We start from the raw sequence: 26,498 nt of genomic DNA, 5'->3' as shown, positions 1-26,498 counted from the left end.
ACACTTTTGATATGACAGATTTATTATACTCTACTAAAGCATTAAATTAGAACAAGTGCTATTTTATTTTTTCTTAAAACAAAAAAACTAGACATACATTTTACATACAAAATATATGCACATACAGAAGGATTTGGGATCACTACAAGCGTATTATTCTCTTTGCAGCATACTGACTCCCCAACTTAAATGGATAAGAACAAAATCAGCAGTGGTTTAGAGCACTGGGTTTTTGAACACCAGACTTAAGTTCAAATGCCCACTCAACCATAAATTGTGCTAATGGCATCAGGACAATCTAGCACCCCTAGGAGTTGTAGCAAGCATGGAAATAACCCCAAGTACTTCACAGAGAAAGGATGGGGTGCAAATAATAAAAGACTTTGAGAATATTAAGTATTCTCTACAATTCTTGTAGATGGCACCAGAGAGACAGATTACATTATTCTCACTTCCAGACAGGAATACATACTGAAAAACTTTGATGCTGCCCAGTTCTTAGCTGAGCAGGCATCTGAATTCTGGAGAACAATCATTCAAATTCTTGCCCAGCCAACAAATATCCTAGATCCAAGTCCAACACTTCAGGACTGCATTACCCTGGCATCTTCAGTGAAGAGGCCAAACAGCACTTTAAGCCAGTCATTCCAAAACTGTGGTTTATGGACCACCAGTGTCCACAAGCTTCCATGTAGCTGGTCCGTGGCATGTCTGTGGATTTGTGGTTGAAAATGGAGGATAGCACATCCATTGCATTAAACAGTCTTATTGATTTTAATTTTATTTTATTGCTTCTTTTATTTCTCATATTGCATTTTACTGTATTACAATTTGAATTCTGTGGAATTCAAATTGTAATACAATATATAAAAAATAAAAGAAGCAGTAAAAATACAATTAAAAATCATACAGCATCTGGTCAGTGTATTACAACTGCAACGACAGACAGAAAAATTGTTAAGTCATTCACCAAGACCCTCAGCAACTTTCAAGTGGTCCATCAGGAAAATATTTCGGAACCACTGCATGAAGTAATCCGATTATTAGTGTCTGCATTTGGCCCCCAAGGCTGTTCTGGCCAAGGCCCACTGACCCGCCCTATACCTGACATCATACATAATGTCAGGTATAGGGCAGGTAACGATAGAGTGAGCTCCCAATTGTTCTTTTGCTGGAGCAAGACACACTGGAGGAAGGGGAGGTGGTTTCCATTGAATGCAGATCACTACTTCCTCCCAGCCAGCACTGCTCCTCGAAGCTTTGAAAACCGAAGATTCAAAAAGCAATTCAAGACATTCTTCAACAGCCCTTTTGCAAACAGCCCTGTGTTGCTCTTTGAACCTTTCCGAGGTTTTCAGAAGTTTAAAGAGCAGCAGAGGGCTGCTTGCAATAGGGCTTTCAAGCAGCCCAAGACAATAGGGTCTTCAAAGTGCAGCATCATTTGACATCATAGTGATTTCAGTTTACTGGCAAATTTGGCCCAGCAGGGGTGGAGAGATAGATCCAGCCTGCCAACCAGAAAAAGTTCCCTATCCCTGTTGTTCTTGAACTTCCAATACACACTTCTAACAAAATCCAAGATAGATGGTTTTTAAATATTTGAGACAGGCACTACAATACTAACATACCTTCTTCAAACATATAGGTAAGAAACAAACACAGCTGTTGTGACTTAAGGATATTTTTTAAGCTTTTTTTAAAAAAAGATGTTTTGTTTTTATCTCTTTTAAAGTCTGTTTTTATGATGTTTTAGAGCAGCCTTTCCCAACCGGTGTGCCTCCAGATTTTGTTGGACCACAACTCCCATCAGCCTCAGCCAGCATTGCCAACGGCTGAGGCTGATGGGAGTTGTGGTCCAACAACATCTGGAGACACATCGGTTGGGAAAGGCTGTTTTAGAGTGTTCTTAGTGCTTTTGTTTGCCGCCCTGGGCTCCTACTGGGAGGAAGGGTAGGATATAAATCTAACAAATAAATAAATAATGTAACCAGAGGAAAAATTTAAAGGCAAGGGGAGAAACAACGCCTGAATAATTCAAAGAATCCACTTTGGTCCAGAGTCACAAAGAAAGAGAATGTTTTTCACCTTGATTTCAGCTGAACAAATCTCTATCCATTTTTAGCTTCTCAGGAAAGCAATTTCTGTGATGCAAGTCCTACAAGTCAAATAAAGGACCAATTGTACTGTTCTTTGGAATATAGCAACATGCCAGGTAGGCCAATCAGTCAAGAACTGTAGTGAGAACAGAGGAAGCCTTCAAAGCCATGATCTCTTAATATTAATACATTCATATTAACACTTGGCTTCTGCTTATGGTTTGTTTGGAAAGAAAACAAAAGTGTGAGTCCAGTTCTCAGATCCCAACAAGCCAGACTCTGGCTTGGCTTGGGCATGTTTTCTCCCCACACGGCAGTCAGAAGGAGGATAGGAGCAAAACACTAATGTGTATTATTTTATTTCAAACTATGGTTCAACATTATGTACAACCCCAGGCCAAAGAAAAACTAGCATCTCCATGTAGACATTAAAAATTATCTAAAAGATTATTGATTTTTGGTTTGCGTGGAAAAACTAAGAATAAACATCAACAATATCATCACCTGTCCATGCTATAGTGAGCAAGTAATTTCTACCACAGTTATTCAGGTATGTGACTTATTTCTGTAAATTTGAGGCTAAAGATCAGTTGCTATAAGACCACTGGATACCGAAAATGAATGTCTGTTTCACCACCCAGAGGAACAAGGGCTGCTAGGTAGGGATTTTGTATTACAGTAATTTCTTGTAAGCCAGTTTGGAGATCATTTAATCAAAAAGCAGAGTATAAATCTTAAAAATAAAATTATACAAATAAATGTGAATGCCCATCTTTTTCAATAGTTTTTGGAAGCCACATGCCACAATCACTGGACTCAATCTAACTGTAAACACACAATCCTATCAGAAAATCAGGAATTGTGTCAGTTTGCTGAACTTCAACCTCCATCATTTCAGGCCATTGGCTGGGGTTGATGGCAACATCTGCAGGGCCAAAGATTTCCACACCTGTGTTACTGGCATGCAACTCCTGGAAGGTTACCAATGACGGAACACAGCCCTCATGCTGAAAAAAATTCCCCAGCCCTGTTACAGAAAAAATCATAATGGTTATGATGTTATTTGCAATTAACAAAATAGAGGAAGAGAAGGAGCGGTTTTCTTTGAAGACCATACATTACTCTTGCTCTTTCCTTATTCTCAATGCAATAAACTCTATTTAACACAAATACATAGGGGGGGAAATACCCAGAGAGGATCTAATTTATCCCTGGGAGTTACAGCTAGAGAAAACAACTTACCATTTGCTATGGAAGAATGCCATTCACTTAGGCAATAAATAAGCATTGAAAATAGAAAAAAACTTTCCTTTAAATTGTATAAATTGTATATTATTTGAATCACATTTTCCAGAAAACTAATAAAGGATTTATATATAGGATTGTCATGAAACAATAGTACCATGAGTAGTGCTTCAAGCTTTAGCACTTCTGAATAAGATGAAGAGGATTGTTCTAGTAACCAGCACTGCTTGGAAAATTCATTTTAAAAAGAAACAAAATAGTTCAAGTTTACCCAAATCACTTTTAGTTCATAAAAATTTATGTCTGCCACACAGCTAGCTGTTAAAGGCACAAGAGTGCTCCTCTCCCCCAATGGCAACCCTAAACCATACAAAGAACTCAAGTGAAGAACAAAAAGAAAACACATATTTGGGCAACCTGATAATGTATTTTAAATTATTTTAATTTAAAATAATTAAAACATATTTAAAATGAGCATCTGTAATGGTTAAGAGTGTTGGATTAGGACCTGGAAGACTAGGGCTCAATTCTACACCCACTTAATGAACACAGTGGAGCTTACTTCTAAGTAAAAATTATGGGATTATTGAGTTACTACAGCTAAAGTTAACCATTACATATGCAAGAATATGTGTCACTTCTATGGAGAAAACAGCAAATATTATGTTCAATATTATTACATTTTATTTAAACTATGCTTATTCCTTGATATGCAAAAAGAACCTCCCTGACCTGGAGCAGTGCATTAAAGTATCATGAATAATAGTTTGCTTAAAGATCTCTTGATCTAATAAAACAAGCAATATAAGAAGGGTCACTATAATCAAAACCAAAGAGCTAAACAATCTGGTATGCCTCTATTATGAAAGGCATGCTTTGAATGAACAATTCCCATGTCACAGGAACCAGCCTGATTCCAGGAATAGTGTAACAAAGCTATTAAGTACACCAGGTTACAAAAAGCTTCCAAGAAGTTCAGAACGCTAATCTTATCCAATCTGGTAACAGATTTTTCAGTGAAAAATTAGAGGCCAAAACTGAGAATACAATTTGGGGAAAATATACCATAATATTCTAAGAGAAACATTATATATTCTATTCACTAGTAGGCAAAAAACCTTGCAGTTTAAGAATGTGCCTATAGCCATCAGATATTTCTATCAAACTTTAAAAAGCAGGGAAATTGGGCAGCTATAGTGAATGCACCAGGGGAGCAGGACACCTGACCTCCTCTCTGAGATATTGTACTGCCCTACAAATTTGTCAAAATGCAAACACAATTTGGGTTGGTCTTTCACAGTCCAATCTACTTCCTGTGTAGCTTGGAAGAATTTGGTAACATGCGCCTCTGAGAATATGGTGAGTGGTGACAGGGAAGGAGCAACAAGGAAGAGGGGAGGAGAGGAAGAAGGGAGGGAGAGGAGAAGGAAAGGAGGGGAAAAGTAGGTCTGATCATTTATTTATTTATTTATTAAACTTGTATACCGCCCCATAGCCGAAGCATTCTGGGCGGTTTACAATAACTAAAAACAAATACAATTTAAAATACATCTTTTAAAAAACAATTTAAAACACAATTTAAAAATTTAAAAACAATATAGAACACATGCTAAAATGCCTGGGAGAAGAAGAAAGTCTTGACTTGGCGCCGAAAAGTTAACAGTGTTGGCGCCAGGCACACCTCGTCAGGAAGATCATTCCATAATTTGGGGGCCGCCACTGAGAAGGCTCTCTCCCTTACTGAATTCAATGGCATGCTTATTGAATTCAATGGTATTTACTCCTGTGCAATCATGGCTAGGATAGGTAAAACTAACCGTGTGAGAGAAGGAGGGGAGGGGAGACTAGAGGGAAGGAAGAAGTGGGGAGAGGGGAGCAGAAGGAGTGGGAGGGGGAAGGAGGGGATTGGGAGAAGGAGGGGTGAAGGAAGAGGCAAAAGGGATGAGAGGAGGGGAGGGCAGGTTTGATTATTTGCATACTTACTGAGCTCAATGGGATTTACTCCTGTGCAATCATGTATGAAAATGAAACGGACTGCCTTCGAGTTGATTCCGAATTATGGCGACCCTATGAATAGGGTTTTCATGTTAAGCGGTATTCAGAGGTGGTTTACCATTGCCTTCCTCTGAGGCTGAGAGGCAGTGACTGGCCCAAAGTCACCCAGCGAGCTTCATGGCTGTGTGGGGATTTGAACCCTGGTCTCCCAGGTCATAGTCCAACACCTTAACCACTACACCACACTGGCTCTCTTTGGCTGTGAAGGGAGACCAGGGTTTGAATCCCCATACAGCCATAAAGCTCATTGGGTGACCTTGAGCCAGTCACTGCCTCTCAGCCTCGTGAAAACCCTATTCATAGGGTTGCCATAAGTCGGAATCGACTTGAAGGCAGTACATTTACATTTTTACTCCCAGGTCGTAGTCCTAGGAGAGGCAAAACTGACCGTGGAGAAGGTGGAGGGGGGATTGGGAGGGGAAGGGAGGAGTGAAGGAAGGGAGAGGGAAGGGGCAAGAGGGAGGGGATAGGAGGAAGGAGGAGAGCAGGGCAGGTTTGATCATTTACATGCTTTTTGACTTCAGTGAAATTTACTTCTGTGTAATCATGCTTAGGATAGTTGAAACTGACCTGGGAGAGGGGCAGGGGGGAAGAGGAAGGCAGGAAGGGGAAGATATTGGGTGGGTGGGCCTAGGCAGAGAGGAAGCCCCTTTCCTTTCCAAACGGAAAACATTATGAACAGTATCATTCTTTTTCAGGGTTTCCCCCACCTTTTTATTCTACAGCAGACATATGAAGCCTCCCACCCAAATTTAAACCAAAGATGTCACTGGCCACATCCACAGCAGACCTTTATTTCACTTTAGACAGTCATTGGTTTCCCCAAAGAATCCTGGTAAGTGTAGTTAGTGAAAGGTACTAAGAGAGGCCCTGTTCCCCTCACAGAGCTTTAATCAGAGCGGCTGACTGTTAAACCACACTGGCCACTGGAGTTCTGTCAGGAGAATAGGAGTCTCCTCTCAGCACCCTTCCCAGGATTCTTTGGGGGAAGCCATGACTGTCTCAAGTGAAAAAAAGTGAACTTGGATTCCTTGATTGAGTAGGGGGTTTGACTCCATGGCCTTATAGGCTCTTTCCAACTCTACTATTCTATGATTCTATATATTCTCTTAATTTGGCAAGGAAGATAAAGGCAAAGGATAGTTGGATACATCAGATACGCATTGGCTTTGGCAAAAGGTGATGGGCTGTACTGTGATGCTGCAATCTTACTTAGAAACTAATACCACTGATTATTAATGAAATGTACTTCAAGGTACTGAGAATCATGGTTACAGAGTATGAATACAATGTGTGCGGTGAAGTCAATCTACCTCCCATTCTTGGTTAGGTGTGTTTCCGAAAAGAGCGTTATGGGAGAATGAAGAACACTCTCCTGTTTGATGTAACAGTCCGCAGGAGTGTATGGTGCATATCGCTTATATATTCCCGTATGTGGCTGTAATGAATAGTACATAAGAGATATTTAACCTTCACTCACACATAAAATGCAAACCTGTGTGGAGGCAATCTAGGCAAGTACAATTTACAAGCCTATAACCTAGCTGTGGCAAAAGAAACCAGCATAATCAAGTGGTGACATTATAAACTCAGCAACCTCCAGAATCCAGCATGCCTGCGAGTGCTCTTCCCCTACCCTGTACAATCAAGAGTAAGGTTTTCCAAGGGAAAAAGATCTTGGTAAGCCAAATGTCAGCCAACCAGTATTTTATTTGCTGAAACGAAAGGTCACTGCAAATGTGTCCTATGAATGCATTTGACCTACATTACCTTTGCCCAGTAGTCAACCATGTTTGTTCATTTTATTTGTTTGTTTCATGTTATTTATAAACTTCCCTTCTCAAAAGGATCCCAGTGTGATGACCAGCAACTAATAAATATTAACCCAGCATATATTAAGCTATATCCCCCTCTAGAGACAATCTGGTCCAACTATTAGAAAGAACGATGCTATTACAAAGGTAGTAAACTGGTATTTATTGTTAAATCTCGTCTGCCTTGTGGCAGGAGAAAGAATTATATTCTCTGGCTCACGTACAGAAACAGGCCAGTCCTCCTTGGAGATGCAGACTCTGACCACACACTTCCAGTCACTAGCACCGGATAAGTGCTACCTGGTTAATGATTTTACCTTTTTATTCTTTTGCCTTCAACAACAACACAGTGCTTCAAAGATTGGGTTTCGTCACTAAGGCTGCAATCCAATAAACTACTCAGAAGTAAACTCCATTGGGTTCAATGGGGCTTATTCTCAGGTGTGTATTGGATTGCAGCCTCAGTTGTGACTGCGAAGAGGAAGTACACAAAATAAGCAAAAAAAGTGAACCAGTTTTCTTAAGTTCGGGGGAGGGGGTGCACTGAGGCGAAGCGATACCCGCGGAAGGCGAGGGACCTGCTGGATGCAATTAACGACAAGGGAAGTTTTTAAAAAAACTGCTGGTGTAAAACGCAAGGTGTAAAACACCCAACCACACTTGGCGCCGCTTGCACGGGCGCAATAAGCGAGAGCGCAGCACCCTCTCCCACCACGGGAGAAAGCGGTGTGGGCGGGCATTCTCGGGGCGGGGGCACTGGGTGAACGACATAATAAACAGGCAAATTGGGGTAAAGACGTTAGAGCTGACGGGGGTGAAGAGGCGGTGCCAGCCCTGAAAGGGCCCGCCGTCGCAGGCGGCTACGCACCGTGTACTCCCGCACTTGGCTGTGGAAGTTCTGCTCGCGGATGGTCACCTCGTCTGCGTCCATCCTTTCATAGCCGCCTCGGAGCCCCCTCCGGCAATGACGGCCGCCGCCCCAACTCCTCTTGCTTCCAAGGCGACGGGCGAGGGACCATGGCCGGGGGCGGGCGGCGGCAGCGCTCGATGCTCCCGACCCCTGACACGAGAGGAAATAGGGGGCGGGGGAAGCGGGAGAGGCGCAGACGCAACGCGCCGCTAACGACAACAACAGCGAACGGCTGCTGACGCCGCCTCCCCGCTTTCCTCGCCGCGGGTCTGTCACACCGTTCTGCGGCTGAGGGGGCGGATCCGAAAGACCGCCCAATCTCTCTCTCTGAGTATACTTCAGTCAGGGTGACGCTGCGCCTGCGCAAACGCTGCCAACAACAGGCAGGATCCGTCCTCGTGAGAAGGAAAGGGGAGGGAAAGAGCCTCAGTGACCGCAGAGCTCGCGGAGAAGGCGGGACTTAAGCGATTGAGGGTGTGGCTATCGCCGCCTCATCTACGGCAAAAAAGAACGGGCGCTTTCCAGACCTGTTTTTGGTCGCGCGAGCCTCCAAGGGCGGAGCTTGTGGAGTAGGCGCGGTCACCGCTGCTTTGATCATTAAGGAGAAGCAAAGGCTTGAAAAAGGTGTGGCTAAGGATGCAAAATACGCGTGCTGGGGCGGGGCTTTGGTAGACTTGGAGGAAGAATAGGGTGGGAAGTGTCGAAAGAAATGCTAATAAGAGCTGGGCTGCGAAGTTTTGCCAATGGCTGTTCAATGAGGAGCACCCGGTATAAACGGAAAACTCACAGCAAGCGCGAATTTATTTCCAGTACAGGGACCTTATGTTTGTATTTTTGTGAAGACAAAAAACCTTGGTCTGCTCTTTAATGAAAAAAATACAAAAATAACCATACTCTTCTCACATATCAACTCCACCGGCACTATTCCCATAGGTTGGTGTACTAGTATTGTAGTGCCCATCCTCAAGAAAGGTGACCCCCTTAATTATAGACCCATCAGCCTATTAGATGTGACATCTAAGCTGTGCGGGCGCTTTCTCTTAAACAAATTAATTGAGTGGGACTCCAAGAACTCCATCATCTACGAAGAACAGGCCAGATTCAGGAAAGGCAGGTGTACAATAGACCACGCTTTCGTACTTCATCACTTAATAAATAAGACTATCACAGGGCCGAGTAGGTCCTTATACGTGGCATTTGTCGATTTTACCTCTGCCTTTGACTCAATTGACAGAGATTTGTTGTGACATAAATTGGGGCAGTCCAGCATCAATAAAAGGCTATTGTGGTTAATTCAGTCCTTCACCAGGCCAACTTTTTGCAGGTTCACCTTGGTCTGAATGGAACTCTCTCCCGAGCCATTCCAGTCGAGAGAGGAGTCAAACAAGGGTGCATACTGGCCCCCTTCCTGTTCAATTTTTATTTAAATGACATCATTCCCGCAATGGCTTCTCCCACTTTTTTCCTCCATCACTTGGGAATAGGAAGATTTCCTCATTGCTATATGCAGATGACTTGGCCCTATTTTCTTTAAATAAAATAGGGTTAAAAAGAATGTTGACCCGCCTGGAAGAATACTGTAAAGACCAACGCTTGCTCGTCAACTATTCCAAAACTAAAATAATGATCTGTGGGAAGCATAAGAAGTCCAAATTGAACTGGACCCTAAATGGACAATCACTTGAACAGGTACAGACCTTTAAATATCTAGGCTTATGTTTTAATGACAAGCTTTCATGGAGTCACCATCTGGAGGACACCAAATTATCGGGTGCTAGAGCCAGTGGCCAATTAAGAAGGTTCTTTTATACACGTGGTGGACAATTAATGAACCCAATGCTAAAAATCTTTGTGACGAAAGTCCTGCCAAAAATCCTTTATGGGTCCGAGTCATGGGGCTGCCTAGTTAAATCTAGACTCGAGGTCCTACAAAATACATTTCTGAAGCAGATCTTGGGGCTCCCACGTGGAGCTCTGTCAGCCCATATAAGAGCAGAACTTGGCCTCCCCTCTCTGGCAGCTAATATAGATCTGGCATATTTAAGATACTGGAGAAGGATTTTCATCATGGACGATAGCTCCCTTACAAAGCTCTTCTGGCATGATCAGGGGGATGGGCCCAAGGGTATCAGGAAATACTTAAAATTTATAATCTTACTCAAAGGAAGTTTTTAAGCCTTAACCCCTCTGAGCTCCGTAATTGGGTTTTTGATTACGATTTTGATTAAGATAGGGCATCAATTGTTGCAGCCCCTTTTTCACCTTGGTTTCCTTTATTTAAACTCAACCACACAAAATCAAGCTACTTCGATATTTTGACACGTGCCTCCTTACGAAGAGCTTTTACAGAACTCAGATTTCATACGATGCCCACAGCCTACCTTGAAGGCAGATATTCGGGAATCCCTTCCAAAGAGCGTCATTGCATTTTCAGTTGTAAGGAACCCGAGGATATAGTCCATTACTTGCTTTTCTGCCCCTTGTATAAGAACCCTAGAATGAAACTCCTGGCCCCTCTTATTAATTCTAGAGGGGAGATTTTCTCTGGCGATTTGGTGGTGGAGCTCTTGGCTGACAAACACATCCAGGTTACAAGCGCGGTGGCTAATTTCGCCTTGGCCGCAAAAAAACTGAGAGCAAATTACATAAAAGCCCAAATGACCATCTTAAGATAACTTTTCTTCTTAGAGTTTGGTAACATTCAAGTGGCTTGCAGACTGACATGTTCAAAGAAGAGTTCCTAGTTACTGCAGGAAAGTGAGGAGACAAAATGAAACTGCTCCCACTTTGGATGTCCAAGGTGTGGCTCAATGGCAGAGCATTTGCTTTGCACGTAGAAGGTCGCAGGTTTGATCCCTGACATCTCATGGTAGGGCTGGGAACGTCCCCTGTCTGAAACCCTGGAGAGCTGCTGCCAGTCAGTGTAGACAACAATGAACTAGATGGAACAAAGGTCTGAGTTGTTATAAGGCAGCCTCCTATGTTCCTATTTACTTTGGCTTCGATTTTCAACTACTAGACAACCATTCAGCAAGAATTATTAATTATGAATCTCACAATTGGTCTGTGATTATTTTTACATTTAGCAGATGGATGATGCTGATTCCTATGTAGCTGTGCATTTGTAATATCATTACTTAAAGAGACTATACTTACTGACATCATTTCCATTACACATCACCAGTATTTTGATAGATTTGATAGCTATTGCTGAAGGCTGTTTGAAAGAGTTCATTTAGCTCTTACTTTTTACAACACTTTGCTTCCACGAATATGTTAATGAAACATCATGTTAAAACTCTCAAAACAATGTTCTACCAGTGATGGTTAGAATCACTGTTGCTAGCTTAACAATTCCTTGTCTGAAATTGACTACAGTATAGTTACTTATTTTCATTCATTCTCACTCACTGGTCACTTACATGTATACAAGTCCACACTTTTGCTCTAGACATATGTATCTAGAATAAATACCACATGCCAAAATTGCACTGGAAAAAATTGGGAAAAGATGTGCATTCTTCCTACTTAGAAGACCTGATTTTTGTGTACATTGTGTTCTCACACTGTACCAGCACAGCCCATGGGATCTACCAATCTGCATTTTGTGGGAATTTGTGATACGTCACCTCTGCAAATGTACATGTTTGCATCAGTGATTGAAGCAGCATATACATTGGCACTACAGCAGGCATTCCAACAAATTACTATAAAGAATTGCTGAAAGAGTTGGGTATCTTTAGTCTGGGGAAAATAAGCCATGATATCTGAAGGCCCAGGCTGATCTTCCCATGCTGGTGTTCTTGCCTGAGTACCAGTTGGTGGCTCTTGTTCCTGTGACTGATGGAGGGGGCCAAAGTGTCCTTTCCCCTTTCTTCTGCAGTCCCACAGCAATTGGCGAGATCAGGGCTGAGTATTCTTTTCATGCAAGGATGGGAGAGGCAAGCTCCCAACAACTGCTGCTCCTTTGGCCAATGGATGGGGGACAGCCTGGCCTCCCACTTGCAGTGATGTTCTTCCCGGAAAGGAGGCAGCCACCCCCTCCATTGGTCCCCTGCTATGTTCAGTTTACTGTCATTAAATGTATTTTGTATAACCTTGCGTTTGACTTAAAAATGGTGTTGAGATTTAGCATACACGTTGTACATATAAGGCACATTTAAAGCATCCCTACTACCACCAAGAGTTCTGGGAACTGTAATCTATCCCTCACAGAGCTCCAGTTCCCAGCACCCTTCACAAACTACAGTTCTGGTGTACAGTTCTGGTCGCCTCATCTCAAAAAGGATATTATAGAGTTGGAAAAGGTTCAGAAGAGGGCAACCAGAATGATCAAGGGGATGGAGTGACTCCCTTACGAGGAAAGGTTGCAGCATTTGGGGCTTTCGAGTTTAGAGAAAAGGCGGGTCAGAGGAGACATGATAGAAGTGTATAAAATTATGCATGGCATTGAGAAAGTGGATAGAGAAAAGTTCTTCTCTCTCATAATACTAGAACTTGTGGACATTCAAAGAAGCTGAATGTTGGAAGATTCAGGACAGACAGAAGGAAGTACTTCTTTACTCAGCGCATAGTCAAACTATGGAATTTGCTCCCACAAGATGCAGTAATGGCCACCAGCTTGGACGGCTTTAAAAGAAGATTAGACAAATTCATGGAGGACAGGGCTATCAATGGCTACTAGCCATGATGGCTGTGCTGTGCCACCCTAGTCAGAGGCAGCATGCTTCTGAAAACCAGTTGCCGGAAGCCTCAGGAGGGGAGAGTGTTCTTGCACTCGGGTCCTGCTTGTGGGCTTCCCCCAGGCACCTGGTTGGCCACTGTGAGAGCAGGATGCTGGACTAGATGGGCCACTGGCCTGATCCAGCAGGCTCTTCTTACGTTTTTATGTTCCCAGATTCTTGGGGTGGGGAAATGTGCTTTATATGTATGGTGTGTGTATGCAGCTTTATACTGTGTTAATTCTAATTGCAAAGCCTTCAAAGAAACCCAATGTTATATTGCAATGCTGTGTAAATGCAGTGCAACAGAACTTCTCCTCTCTGTATGCCCCCAAAATCTGCACTGTAGCATCCCCCAACCCTCTGGAGCAGATTTTGAGGCTTCACAGGGGACTGCAGGGGAGACGAGGGGATGTTCTGTTGCGCAAGCAGAAGTCTGCTATCCAGGTGAAATAGCAGCATTGGATACAACTCCTACCTTGTTATTTTACATCGCTCCTTCACTATGTTAGGAATTGAAAATCTACCTGCTTGCCATTGTCCTTGGATGTGGTTGCTATTTTACAGCCTCTCTCTGAAATCAAACCTTGGTTCCCCATTACCTATAGTTATCATGATAGGCACTAGAAATTTATCAAATTTTGGGATTTATAGTATGTGTCATGAAACAGAATTTCATTTTTGAGAACTGTTCTGGATTTCCATTGCATCGCATGATTCTTCTATTTTCCATCAATAACAGTCACAATAGAAATATATTATGATATAAATCTAAGATAACATCCTTTTGAAAATGCAAAGGTGAGTGATCTTAGGAAGTGTAGTCACTGTGAATTACTGGGCGGATCTCTTGAAAACAATTGACCAATAATTTATGAGTTTGGGATAGTTCTTGACATGTTTTTAATGTGGGAGTATGGATTTTTTAGAGTGAGCAATTCTGGGAAGTGTTCATCTTGAATCACTCTAATGTCCGGGTTATTGGATGTATTCCATTCTAACAGTTTAAAGTTAGTGGAAAGCTACTTTGTGTACAGGTTTTGTTTCAGAGTTAATGTCCTTTAATATCAGTCAGAGGGGGGAGGGGAGGAGGAAAAAGAGGAATAATGATTCTTGTAGGGATGCCACCTGGCCAGGCCAACCTATCAGGGATTGATCACATGGTTTGCAATGGGAATGGGTGGGCCAAAAGGGGTGGTTAGCCCATGCAAAGGCTGGAGTATTGGGCATTGCAGCATTCCTCCTGATAGGTTCAGATGTGCTTGGGTATATTACTGCTGTCATAGTTTCTGATTGGTGACTGGCAGCTGCTTCAGGGCAGCTGTGTGGGGTGGGGATGTTTCTGTAATTTTTTCACCACTTAATGTCATTGGTGTTTGCTAAAATTCTTGCTGGATGCTGTTCTCCAAGTGCCCCTACCAAATGAGGTGTAGTGAGTTTGCAACACATGAAGGTTGCAGCTATAGCAATACACACCATGTGAAAAGTTATGCAGCTGACTCCAGGGTAGAATGTTGCATGACAGCCCAAGGAGAAAACATTTTGCTCAGAGGGGAATAGTCAGCAAACTAAGTAAACATACACTAGACCAAAACAGAATTGGGAGCCAGTGTGGTGTAGTGTAATGGTGACCTTGTTGTATCCAATGCTAAGCCTTGCATCCAGTGCTAATCCTACTCAGAGCAGACCCATTGAAATTAATGGGTATTACTAACTTGGATCCATTGATTTCAGTGGGTCTACTCTGAGTAGAGCATAGTTGGATGCAACCCTGGGAAACCAGTCAGCCATGAAGCTCACTGTCCACTGTCACTCTCTGGCATAACCTACCCCACAGGGTTGTTGTCAGGATAAAATGGGGAGTGGAAGAACCATGTATGCCAACTTGAGCTCCTTGGAGGAAAGGTTGGGGTAGAAGTGTAATAAATAAATGAATAAATTTTGCCTCAAGCCATAGCAACCATTAGAGATCTGCTGAGATCAAGTGAGCCTCAACAATGGGGTGTTTCCATCATCAGCTGAAGACTCATCTGTTTAGCCTGGCTTTCCCTGACTGTTAATACCAGTCCCTGGTGCCCGTAGTTACTGAATGTTTATACTGATGAACATTGATTTTTATTTAATATTGTTGTGTTTTTATGGTGTGAACCATTTGGTATTTCCTTTGTCAATGAAAAGCAGTAAATAATATTCCTTGAGAGAGAGAGAGATGTTATTTTTAAGTTTATGGCGGTATTTTTAAATATATTACTGCTGTCTTTGCCAATCTGGCGCCACTCCAGTTGTTTTGGACCACAACTCCCAATAATCCCAGTCAGCATGTGCGAAGCCTGTATTACTGCTTTTCTGCGTCAGAATGAATTATTTCCCAATTATATATAAAAGAGTACCAAGTTGGAAACATCTTAAATTTATATAAAATTATAATTGAGATTTTCTCCACTATCCTAATTATGTGCATTACATATTTTTATAGGGCAATAATTTCAAAGTCTCATGTTTTGTGGGCAGCTGCTATAGTGGTAATGGCATTTTAAGTTGAGAAAGAGAGAGTAATCAATCTCGGGTCTTGGTTGAAAAAAGAATGTCTGCAACTGTCATTTAAGTGCCTGACATTCATCCTTATGCTTTTGTGATATGTTTAAGGGACACTTACCTTTAACACACCAAAACATCTTGTTTTCAGTGGATGAATTAACAGATAACACTTGTGACTATTGACTAGGCGTCTACCTGCATGGTAACATGTAACCAAAAAGTACACCACACTTATATTGTACCTTTCGTCTGTTCTTCAAGTTACTTATCTACTCTCTGGCATCAGGATTCGTACTGATTTCAATGGGATCGAAGCTGGCTGTCATATTTTCTTACTACACTCCAGGCCCCTGATTCAGGGCTCTGTAATGGATCTGATGCAGACGTAAAGCTCCTGCACAATGGGCTTTTCCATTCACTTCAGTGGAGGGAAGAGTGCCTTGTGTCCCAATAAGGAGACTGCAAGGCAGACCACCGTTTGAAGCACCACAGACAGCTCCAAGTGTTCCTACAAAGGCTAGATATGAACTCAGGTCTTATGCGCCTTGGCCTCCAGTCCGTGTCTTTCAAGGTCTGCTTCTCCTCGTTAGGCTCTTATAGGGCCACCCACCTGGACAGCTTCTTCTCTCCACAGCCTCCCATCTGGTACACTCTCTGCACTGTTTGACAGGCTCCTTGGGCTCAGGGGAAGGGGCTTGTGAGGGGTTCTGGCTCTACTTCGGCAGCTCTGGTTCAACTGTTAAACTTCAACAGGCTTTGGCTCTATGTCCTGAGCCTGATCCAGCTTTTCAGCCGACAGCACAGCAGTCTCAGACTCAGCCACATGAAGCAGAACAAAAGCAGGATCATTGTCCTTTATTTTTGTCCTTTAAGTTAAGTATTTATATTTAGTATCTGAACCATCAGTACTGTATGTACCTCAAGTCACTTCCGACTTATGGCGACCCTACAAATAGGGTTTTCATGAGGCTGAGAGGCAGTGACTGGCCCAAGGTCACCCAGTGAGCTTCATGGCTATGTGAGGATTCGAACCCTGGTCTCCCAGGTCATAGTCCAACACCTTAACCACTACACCACACTGACATCAGTAACTGAACTGAATAACCAATTCAATGATCAATCAAGCTGCTCGCTTCTACAGATTATTGTTTGTATTGTTGTGTGATTTGTACCATCAGATCAGCAAATCCACGTGTGATCTCTCCTTCTCTTCCATGAACCAAAAAAAAAAAAGGTTTTCCCCCTCCAGCTTATGGAAGGGGAGATTTTACATGAGTTTGCTTCCCTGAGGGCCAAAACAGATGTGATGCAAGCCATACGTAAAGTGCTTACCTTGTGTACACATTCCACAAATACCTCACCATGTTTTAAATGCAGGTACCATGAGTGCTGGTCCATATAACACAGAGGCAGGCTTTTTCACTGGTAGCCCCATCAGTCTTGGCATTCCACCGGCTCTAAGAGACATACCTGCTGGCCTGAACCTCCTGATCTAATCATTTTAATTGGTGTTTTAACTGTTGTTTTAATGGGCTTATTTTACTGTACATTTTCATTATGGATTTTTTAATGTTTGATGCGATTTTTATTGTTTATTTTAATTATGCGTCTGTGGATATATTTTTATAATGGAAAACTAAACAAATGCGCACAGACTGGAAGCGTTCCATATACATCCCAATTCCAAAGAAAGGGGATCCCAGGGAATGCAGTAATTATCGAACTATTGCCTTAATATCCCATGTACGTAAAGTAATGTTCAAGATTCTACAACAAAGGCTCTTGCCACATATGGAGCGAGAAATGCCAGATGTCCAAGCTGGATTTAGAAAGGGAAGAGGTACCAGAGATCATATCGCAAACATACGTTGGATAATGGAATGGACCAAGGAATTTCAGAAGAAAACCACCCTGTGCTTTATAGATTACAGCAAAGCCTTTGACTGTGTAGATCATGAAAAACTATGGAATGCTTTAAAAGAAATGGGAGTGCCACAGCATCTGATTGTCCTGATGCGCAACCTATACTCTGCACAAGAGGCTACTGTAAGGACAGAATATGGAGAAACCGATTGGTTCCCCATCGGAAAGGGTGTGAGACAGGGGTGTATTTTATCACCCTATTTATTTAATCTATACGCAGAACATATACGGAAAGCAGGATTGAACCAAGAAGAAGGAGGTGTGAAAATTGGAGGGAGAAATATCAATAATTTAAGATATGCAGATGACACCATACTACTAGCAGAAACCAGTAATGATTTGAAATGAATGCTGATGAAAGTTAAAGAGGAAAGCACAAAAGCAGGACTACAGCTGAACGTCAAAAAGACTAAAGTAATGACAACAGAAAATTTATGCAACTTTACAGCTGACAATGAGGACATTGAACTTGTCAAGGATATCTTGGCACAATCATTAACCAAAATGGAGACAATAGTCAAGAAATCAGCAGAAGGCTAGGACTGGGGAGGGCAGCTGTGAGAGAACTAGAAAAGGTCCTCAATTGTAAAGATGTATCACTGAACACTAAAGTCAGGATCATTCAGACCATGGTATTCCCGATCTCTATGTATGGATGTGAAAGTTGGACAGTAAAAAAAGCTGATAAGAGAAAAATCAACGCATTTGAAATGTGGTGTTGGAGAAGAGCTTTGCGGATACCATGGACTGCAAAAAAGACAAATAATTGGGTGTTAGAAAAAATGAAACCAGAACTATCACTAGAAGCTAAAATGATGAAACTGAGGTTATCATACTTTGGACACATAATGAGAGGACATGATTCATTAGAAAAGATAATAATGCTTGGAAAAACAGAAGGAAGTAGAAAAAGAGGAAGGCCAAACAAGAGATGGATTTATTCCATAAAGGAAGCCCCAGACCTGAACTTACAAGATCTGAACAGGGTGGTTCATGACAGATGCTCTTGGAGGTCACTGATTCATAGGGTCGCCATAAGTCGTAGTCGACTTGGAGGCACATAACAACAACAACAAACCTTTCTAAACCACTTAGAAGCCATTTTGGCAAATAAGCAGTATATAAGTTCAAGGTGCTCATTTTAGTATATAAAGCCCTATACAGCTTGGGACCAGGATACCTGAAAGATTGTCTTACCTCATATACCAAATCAATCACTGTGCTCTGCAGGTGAGGGATTCCTGCAGATACCATCTCATGAGGAGGTCCGTTCTGTACAACATAGGAAATGGACTGTTAGTATTGTGGCACCAACCTTTGGCATTCCCTCCCCTTAAATATTAGATGGGCACCATCTTGGTGCCTATTGAAGACCTTCCTCTTTCAACAAGCCTTTTAAGTAGAGACCTTATCCCAGTCTGCATCTGTGTTGGAATTGTGTTTAGATTTTTAAAAAAATGTTTTAAAGATTTATTTTTAAAGATGCTTTGTTTTTAATATGTTTTAAATATGTCTTTGCTGCCCTGATCTCTTTTTGGGAGGGAGGAGGGTTATACATTTAATTAATTAATTAATAATATACATGTCACATTAGTATGCCAGTGGTTTATCCACCTCAGTCACTGTTAATGTGGCAGCACTACTAGCAAGTGGTCTGGTACTGCAACACATTTACCAAGTGTTACCAAGTATGCCCCATCATCTTTAATTACACTTACCACATGAGTATATTTAAACATAATGGGGGACATGTGACAGAGGCAAAAGATTTACCTGTGGCACATTTGAATCCCCAAATTACATACTGTTCACACAAGTAGATGTCGCAAAACTGAATGTGTGTGCTGCACTCAGAAATCTAACATTTATCTAAAACATATTTTCCCCAAAAGGTTTACAAAATCACTGTTTGCCATTTTCTCTTAGGCAATAAGCCATACACTTTTTATTAAAGGCATTTCCCTCCCAAAAATGTTAGCAATCTTAAGGGCCATGAAAAATGGAAATGGACTGCCTTCAAGTCAATCCCAACTTATGGCGACCCTATGAATAGGTTTTTCATGGTAAGCTGTATTCAGAGGTGGTTAACCATTGCCTTCCTCTGAGGCTGAGAGGCAGTGACTGGCCCTAGGTCACCCAGTGAGCTTCATGGCTGTGTGGGGAGGTCGTAGTCCAACACCTTAACCACTACACCACATTGGCTCTCCATCTTAATTCTTACAATTAACAGAGGCAAGATTTATTCTTAAATCATGAATGCTCCTTTCTAATTAAATTCAAATGAGTTTAATACCTCTACAAGTTGTGCGGATAATAAATAGTCCCCTTTCTTTTTACCCTTAACATCCTTGACCCCTGTCAATAATTAGATTGCATGATTTATAAAGCATAATGCTTAGCATTTTTCAAAATCTTTATCTTCCTCTTCTGTCTCATTAACAGAAATGAATGGATTCCTGGCAGAGCAAACATTGAGGATTCAATGTTACTCAAGGACATGACCAATTCTAGGGATGGTGAATTATATCCTTCTGTCCTCCTTGGAATAGTCACAGATGAACAGGAGACCTAGATTTCTGAACTCATATTTCTCAACCAGAAACCCCAGATTGTATGATGAAGAGAAATTAAGCAAAAAAGTGTAAACTGATGTCATTTTCAGTATTTGTTTCTTTTGTTTTGAATTTCTTGGCAGAATGTTGTGAATGGTCAGAGCCTACTTAAGACATTCTGCTGTTCCAAGAAGCTATAATGCAGCCCAAATCTTTTGGGATGTCACAGGGAATTTTGGAACAATGGAAGAGCAAATCTGGCAATTTTGGCTTCCCCATTTCTCATTTTTCCAATCTTGTTCAGTTTTCCACATCAGTTTGCAACTTTTTAAAAAAGTCTTTATGAAAATTCAGTTAATTTCTTCTAATATACATGTTTGTATGCAATCTTGCCCAAAATGCATGTTAGCAAAATAATTTCTGCTAATATAAAACATTTATATCAGTTAACGCCATGGTATACACCACGGTTGCGTAATCTGAGACGGGAGGTGAGATGACTAGAACGCCGGTGGCGGAAATCACGCTCCGAAGATGTCCGGACACAGGTTAGAGTAGCAGTAGCTACCTATCAAGTGGCAGTGAAAGCAGAAAAGAAAAAGTTCTTTGCTGCCTCCATTGCGTCCGCAGAGTGCTGTCCCAGGAGGTTGTTCCAGGTGGTCCGAAGCCTGGTCGGTCCAGTTGCTCAGGAACCCTTGGAACAGTCAAAGGCCTCCTGTGACAAATTAGCAAAGCACTTTGCTGATAAAATAGAACACTTACGGAACTTGATCCCGTACGCCGTGGACACAGTGGATGAACCAGAGTTGGCCAGTTGCAAGCCGGTTAAATGGGATCTGTTTCGGCCTCTTCCTTCTGAGGATGTGGACAAGGTGCTCTCAACTGTAAAGCCTACCACATGTCTAAATGATCCTTGCCCGTCGTGGCTCCTAGTGAGCTGCAAAGAGAAATTGGGCGAGGGGATTAAGGCGGTGGTTAATGCATCCCTAGAGGAGGGTGTAATGCCATTAGCCCTCAAGGAGGCAGTCGTGAAGCCCATCTTAAAGAAGCCCTCCTTGGATCCCCAAGTTTTGAATAACTTTCGCCCTATTTCAAATTTACCATTTCTAGGCAAGGTCATTGAGCGAGTGGTGGCTAATCAGCTGTTGGCACACTTGGATGAAACGGATTATTTGGATCCATACCAATCGGGTTTCAGGACTGGACATGGAACTGAAACAGCCTTGGTCGCTCTGGTGGATGATATGAGGAGGGCATTAGATAGGGGAGAATTCACCTTTCTTGTCCTCCTCGATCTCTCAGTGGCTTTTGATACTGTTGACCACAGTATCCTTTTACATCGCCTGGAGGGACTGGGAATAGGAGGCACTGTACTGCAGTGGTTCCGCTCCTTTCTCTCCGATAGGCATCAACAAGTAGCATTGGGGGAGGAGGTTTCAGACCCTTGGCCTCTCAATTGTGGTGTGCCACAGGGCTCTATCCTCTCTCCCATGCTATTTAATATCTATATGAAGCCGCTGGGAACTATCATTAGGAGATTTGGGCTGCAGTGTCACCAGTATGCAGATGACACTCAGCTCTATCTCTCGTTTAAATCCTCACCAGAGTTGGCTGTGGAGACCATGTCCAAGTGCCTGGAATCCGTAAGTGGATGGATGGGAAGGAACAGGTTGAAGCTAAATCCTGATAAGACCGAGGTGCTACTCGTGGGGGACAAGGGAAGGTTGGGAGATATTGACTTGATGTTCGACGGGGTGAAATTGCCCCTAAAGGACCAAGTCCACAGCCTAGGGGTTGTCCTTGATTCCAAGCTGTCCATGGAGGCTCAGATTTCGGCAGTGAGCCGGGCGGCTTGGTATCAATTACACCTCATACGTAGACTGCAACCCTACCTCCCTGTTCATCAGCTCCCATTGGTGGTACATGCCCTGGTCACCTCTCGTTTGGACTACTGTAATGCGCTCTACGTGGGGTTACCCTTGAAAACGGTCCGGAAATTACAACTTATACAAAATGCGGCGGCTCGACTACTCACAAACTGTCGTCGCCGGGAGCACATCACCCCAGTGCTGTCCGATCTGCACTGGCTCCCAGTTGTTTTCCGGGCCCAATTCAAGGTGTTGGTATTAACCTTTAAAGCCCTACACGGTCTCGGCCCAGTTTATCTGATGGAGCGCCTCCAACGCCACCAATTATGCCGCCCGACAAGATCAGCCACACAGGGCTTTCTCTCAGTCCCACCAACTAAAACAGCTAGGCTGGTGGGAACAAGAGAGAGGGCCTTCTCAGTGGCGGCCCCCATTCTCTGGAACTCCCTCCCATATGATCTTCGGCATGCCCCTTCCCTGAATGTATTCCGCCAGGCCTTGAAGACCTGGCTTTTCAGACAGGACTTCGGGACTTCCGGGGAGGGTTAATCTTTTTGACTAATTGCCTGCTACTCTGAACTGTCACTGTTTTACTGTTTTATTGTTGTACTGTATTTATTATGATATATTTTTAACTGAAGTGTACGTCGCCTAGAGTGGCCATCGGCCAGATAGGCAACTTATAAATTAAAATTATTATTATTATTATTATTTATAACGTGATGTGAAAATTAATTTTACGCACAATTTATACTAGTATATGCATTTTTGTGCACATTACTTGGCTGGATAACCACTGAAAAATTCAGGGAAGTGAATTTTGAAGGAAGCCTCTGTTCAGTTCTCATATTGTTTCAGAAAGTGTGCATTTGGTACGTTCACTTTTATTCGTGAATCAAATTTCTTCTCCATCCCTAGCTAGGACATAACATCAGGAGTTTCTGGATCTGTGATTGTAGAGGGCAGCCTTCTCAGTGAGGAACCTTGAGGCCCTGAGCTGACTCCACCCATGCAGGCTGATCACTGGCCCCTTCTGGGCAGGAAGAAGTATAAAGGGCTTCCTGTTCCAGCTGAGCCTTGCTTGAGCAATGTGCTCTTCCTGAACTTTGGCATGTTCCTGTATCTTCTGTTACTCTTCAGTCCTGGCTTGCTTGTTCTTCAGCTCTGCCTCCTAGTTTGCCCTTTGGTCCTAATGTGTTCTTCACGTCTTATTACAAGCTTGTCTCCTCCCCACAGCTCAGCCCAGTTCTGACACATAATGATAAGGTTGAACTGTGTATACCAGTGTGGCATAGTGGTTAGACTATGACCTGGGTAACCAGGGTTTGAGCCATGAGATCTTCGGCCAGTCACAGTCTGTCAGCCTAACCTACTTCACAGGGTTGTTGTGAGGATAAAATGGAGAAGGAGGAGAACCATGTACACCACCTTGTTCCTTGAAAGAAAGGTGGGATAGAAATGTATATAATAATAATAATATACCATGGGATTGCCAATGTGGCATCTGTGGGCTCTGTGACACTCTTGTGATCTTCCCCTGACACCCGCAAAGTCTCTGAGCCCCACTACCACCATTCACTACCCCCTTGCTCATGAAGTGGTGGGGATGGTTGCCTCTTTTTTCCCTGAAAAGGGGGCAGAGCTGAAGGAGGAAGTTGAAAGAATGATGCTCCTTTCCCCTTTATCTTTTACCTCTATGTGCTTTTCAGGGCTTAGATTAATTCTAATGGATCTGACTTTTATCCATATCCCTTGGAAAAGCAAAGTCTGTGTCTGCATGCACGTTCTGTTTGGGGGAGGGCATTGATCCAGGGGAGAAACCTGACCAGAGAGGGTGGTGTCCATAGCACTTGCTCAAAACTCCAAATGTGCCCACAAATCTAAAAATGTTGGTGACCCCTGGTGTATACAAATTGACTGATCTCCCCAGCATCTGTCTCTGCAGTCACGTTGCTGGTCTTGAGTGACTGCTTGCCTGTTTACCCATCATCTTCTCACTTGATTGCTCTACTGTTTCCCTGTTTGTTACCTGCCTCGCTAGATTCCACAACTGTCATAGACTAAGCAACTGAAAACTGCACTGAATGCCCTGTTGCACTGATGCCATGGGATTGAACACTCTCCCCAATGACACCAAACAAAGGCATTCCTATTCTTCCAGGCTTTGGGGTGTTAATATAGTACTATTTTCTATGGCCATATTTTTCTGTGCTAGCTATTGCTGTTCCTGTGATTGGGTGGAGATTTTTTTCATTTATATTTCTGTATTGTGAATGAACATTTTAAATGCATTTTTATCTAATATATTGATATATGTACTTTTTATTCTACATGTTGCTGTGAGACTTCAGATAAATGAAATTAAAGTGAGCAAAACATAGGCATCATACCTATTAAGTTGGTCTAGTGGGAGAAGAAAATATAATAAACTAGCAGCCTTGTAGCTGGTGTTTTTTTGGAATTCTAAGAAACCAAGTGCAATTCTAAGTGCACTTTTGAAATTAGTGGTTAAAATCAGTGCTCTTTTGAAAGATTAATTCCACCATCTTGATTTCAAATTGTGGCTAATTTTATCCATATTTGGAGCCATTATGCAAAATGTTACGGTATCATAAAAGATATCCAGATGCATGATGTTCAGTTCTATAATTCTAGGAGTTTACAAGTAGAATCTTGGGGTTCTCACTACAGAAGTTCTTCTAATGCTATTCATAGCATGAACGCTTTTAAGATGTGGTCTGTTGTGAAAGATGTGCTGGTGTAGTTGTTAGAGTTTTGGACTTGGACCTGGGAGACCTTGGTTAAAATCCCCACTCAACTATGAAACACACTGGATTACCTTGGTCCAGTCACTATCTCTCAGCCTAACCTACCTCACAGGGTTGTTGTGAGCATAAAATGGGGAGGGGAAAAACCAAGTATGCCACCTTGAACTCCTTGGAGGAAAGGTGGGTAGAGTTATAATAATAAAATTGGCAAATCAACCTAACCAATAAGCAAAATACAAAGTGCTTTAAATCTGGTGAAGTTTGTTAACATATTTGCATTACACACACACCCCACAAGCCCTGCATTTATAGGGGCTGGTTCTGAATGGTACAACATTCTGTCAGGGCCCCTTTTGTGACTTTGCTAAAGGCAAAGGACAAGCTTGTGTGGCTCTTGTCAGACAGCTCTAAAAGTAGATCTGAATTAGATTCTGACTCATTCCAAAGCACTCCAAAGAGATACTGAAGGTGAAAGAGGTGTAATTTGTTGCAGACCTGCTCAAAGTGGTTCTACAGTACCACAGAGAGAGAGAGAGAAGGGGAAGCTATATTTATGGATTTTGTGTGAATATTACTTTACATTTGTATGGTTCTTATTTTGCTCAGTACAGTGTGACATACATAATGTACCTCTGCCAACTCTGCCGCTTTTCAGGACTGTCATGTGGCTGACATGTGGAAAACAATTATTTGATCAGCAAATCTAACTAGTCAGCCTTCGGTCTTTGGATCAGGAGAACTTGATCCAAGCTGAGGTCAGAGCAGTCAGATTTCCCAAAATAAAAGACCAAAAAAAAATTATTTAAAAAGTCCCCACACCTATCATGCCTCCACTAGAAGAGGCCCCTATCAGAGAAGGACCTGAAGGGAACCATATCAAGGAGCAGGTGGGGTCAGGCAGCAGTGAGACCAAAGCAGGACCATCAGGCCTTATGGCATCCTACCTGCCACCATCTCCAATAAAGTGCCCAAAGGCAGAAGCTGAGCTACTCCAAGCCTGAGAGAGCACCGGCATATGCAGGTGCAAGACCAGGCAGCAGCCAAGCACCAGAGAGCCCACTTGAAAGCCAAGACTTCAGGACTAATGGGCTGCTTGTAAGAAACTGCTTCCTCATGAGTAGACTTAACTCCTCCGATAGTTCTGCTGACCATCAGGGGCACAGGGAGAAGCTTAGCAGGCTTTTGGCTAAAACCCTTCAGCCCCTTGGAAGAGTTGCTGGAACAGCTTCTGTTCTCCTTGCTGGGAACTCAACTTTCCTGTGTGTATGACGTTGGCCTGTGACTGGACTTTGCTTCCCTTGTTGACCCCCCCCCCAACAAAACTTGACTTTAGAGTGTGACCTGATCTAGCTGTCTGGACCATCCTGTAGGGGACTCTGACTCCCAGTATCCTGATTCCATGAAGCAGGACAACACCCAAGTGCCTAATGCCCAGTTAGTTTTATCTTCTGAATCATAGTTGTGCAATTCAGATTAAAGGATAGTCCAGCTGTAACCATTCAGGTCCCCTTCTTCAAATACAGGTTTAGAGAAAGCCATTCCCAAACAGGGTTGCCAGGTTCATGGCCTGAGACTGATCCTGTATCTTTAGGAGAAGAGAAAGTCAGCCAAGTGCTGGAGTTCTTGCAACACTGTAATGGGAAAAAACACAGGGTGGAATTCTCCCTTCCCCCTGCGCAACTTTTAAAGATACAGAAGACCTCTTGGATCCTAACTCAAAGTACCATACTCCAGCCTAGGGATGGGGGAGAATATCCACTAAATCGGACCTGGTACCGGATCGGTACCGGATTCCACCTGAATTCAACAGTAGCTTAGATTGAGCTCTTCAAAGCATCCTATCCTACTGTTATCGAAGTCGCCCAGCGCAATCCTCCTAAGCATGTTTACTTTGAAAGAAATCCTCCTGTGTTCAGTGGGACTTCCTCCCAAGAAAGCATGCCTAGGACTGCAGTCTTTATATCCTTCCCATGATGAATCCATAGCAAGAATCCCAAACAATAGATAT

At 42.7% G+C, this 26,498-nt stretch overlaps 1 protein-coding gene across 4 annotated transcripts in view; it reads right to left on the bottom strand.

Moving 5' to 3' along the window:
* Positions 1 to 8,546, bottom strand: part of LMBR1 (limb development membrane protein 1) — a 116,347-nt gene extending 107,801 nt beyond the window's left edge. Inside the window, exon 1 of one of the 4 annotated variants that reach the window (XM_061585906.1) lies at positions 8,079 to 8,546. In XM_061585906.1, the coding sequence (XP_061441890.1) occupies positions 8,079 to 8,141 (63 nt within the window). In that variant the 5' untranslated portion in view covers positions 8,142 to 8,546. The remainder of the gene's footprint in view (positions 1 to 8,078) is intronic. The other 3 variants (XM_061585907.1, XM_061585904.1, XM_061585905.1) reach the window with 3 other exon arrangements.
* Between the last annotated feature and the right edge of the window lie 17,952 nt (positions 8,547 to 26,498).

This window comes from Rhineura floridana, chromosome 10, assembly GCF_030035675.1.
Source record: "Rhineura floridana isolate rRhiFlo1 chromosome 10, rRhiFlo1.hap2, whole genome shotgun sequence".
NCBI lineage: Eukaryota > Metazoa > Chordata > Lepidosauria > Squamata > Rhineuridae > Rhineura > Rhineura floridana.
The sequence above is the reverse complement of the archived record's forward strand: the minus strand, read 5'-3'. Positions and strand labels throughout refer to the sequence as shown.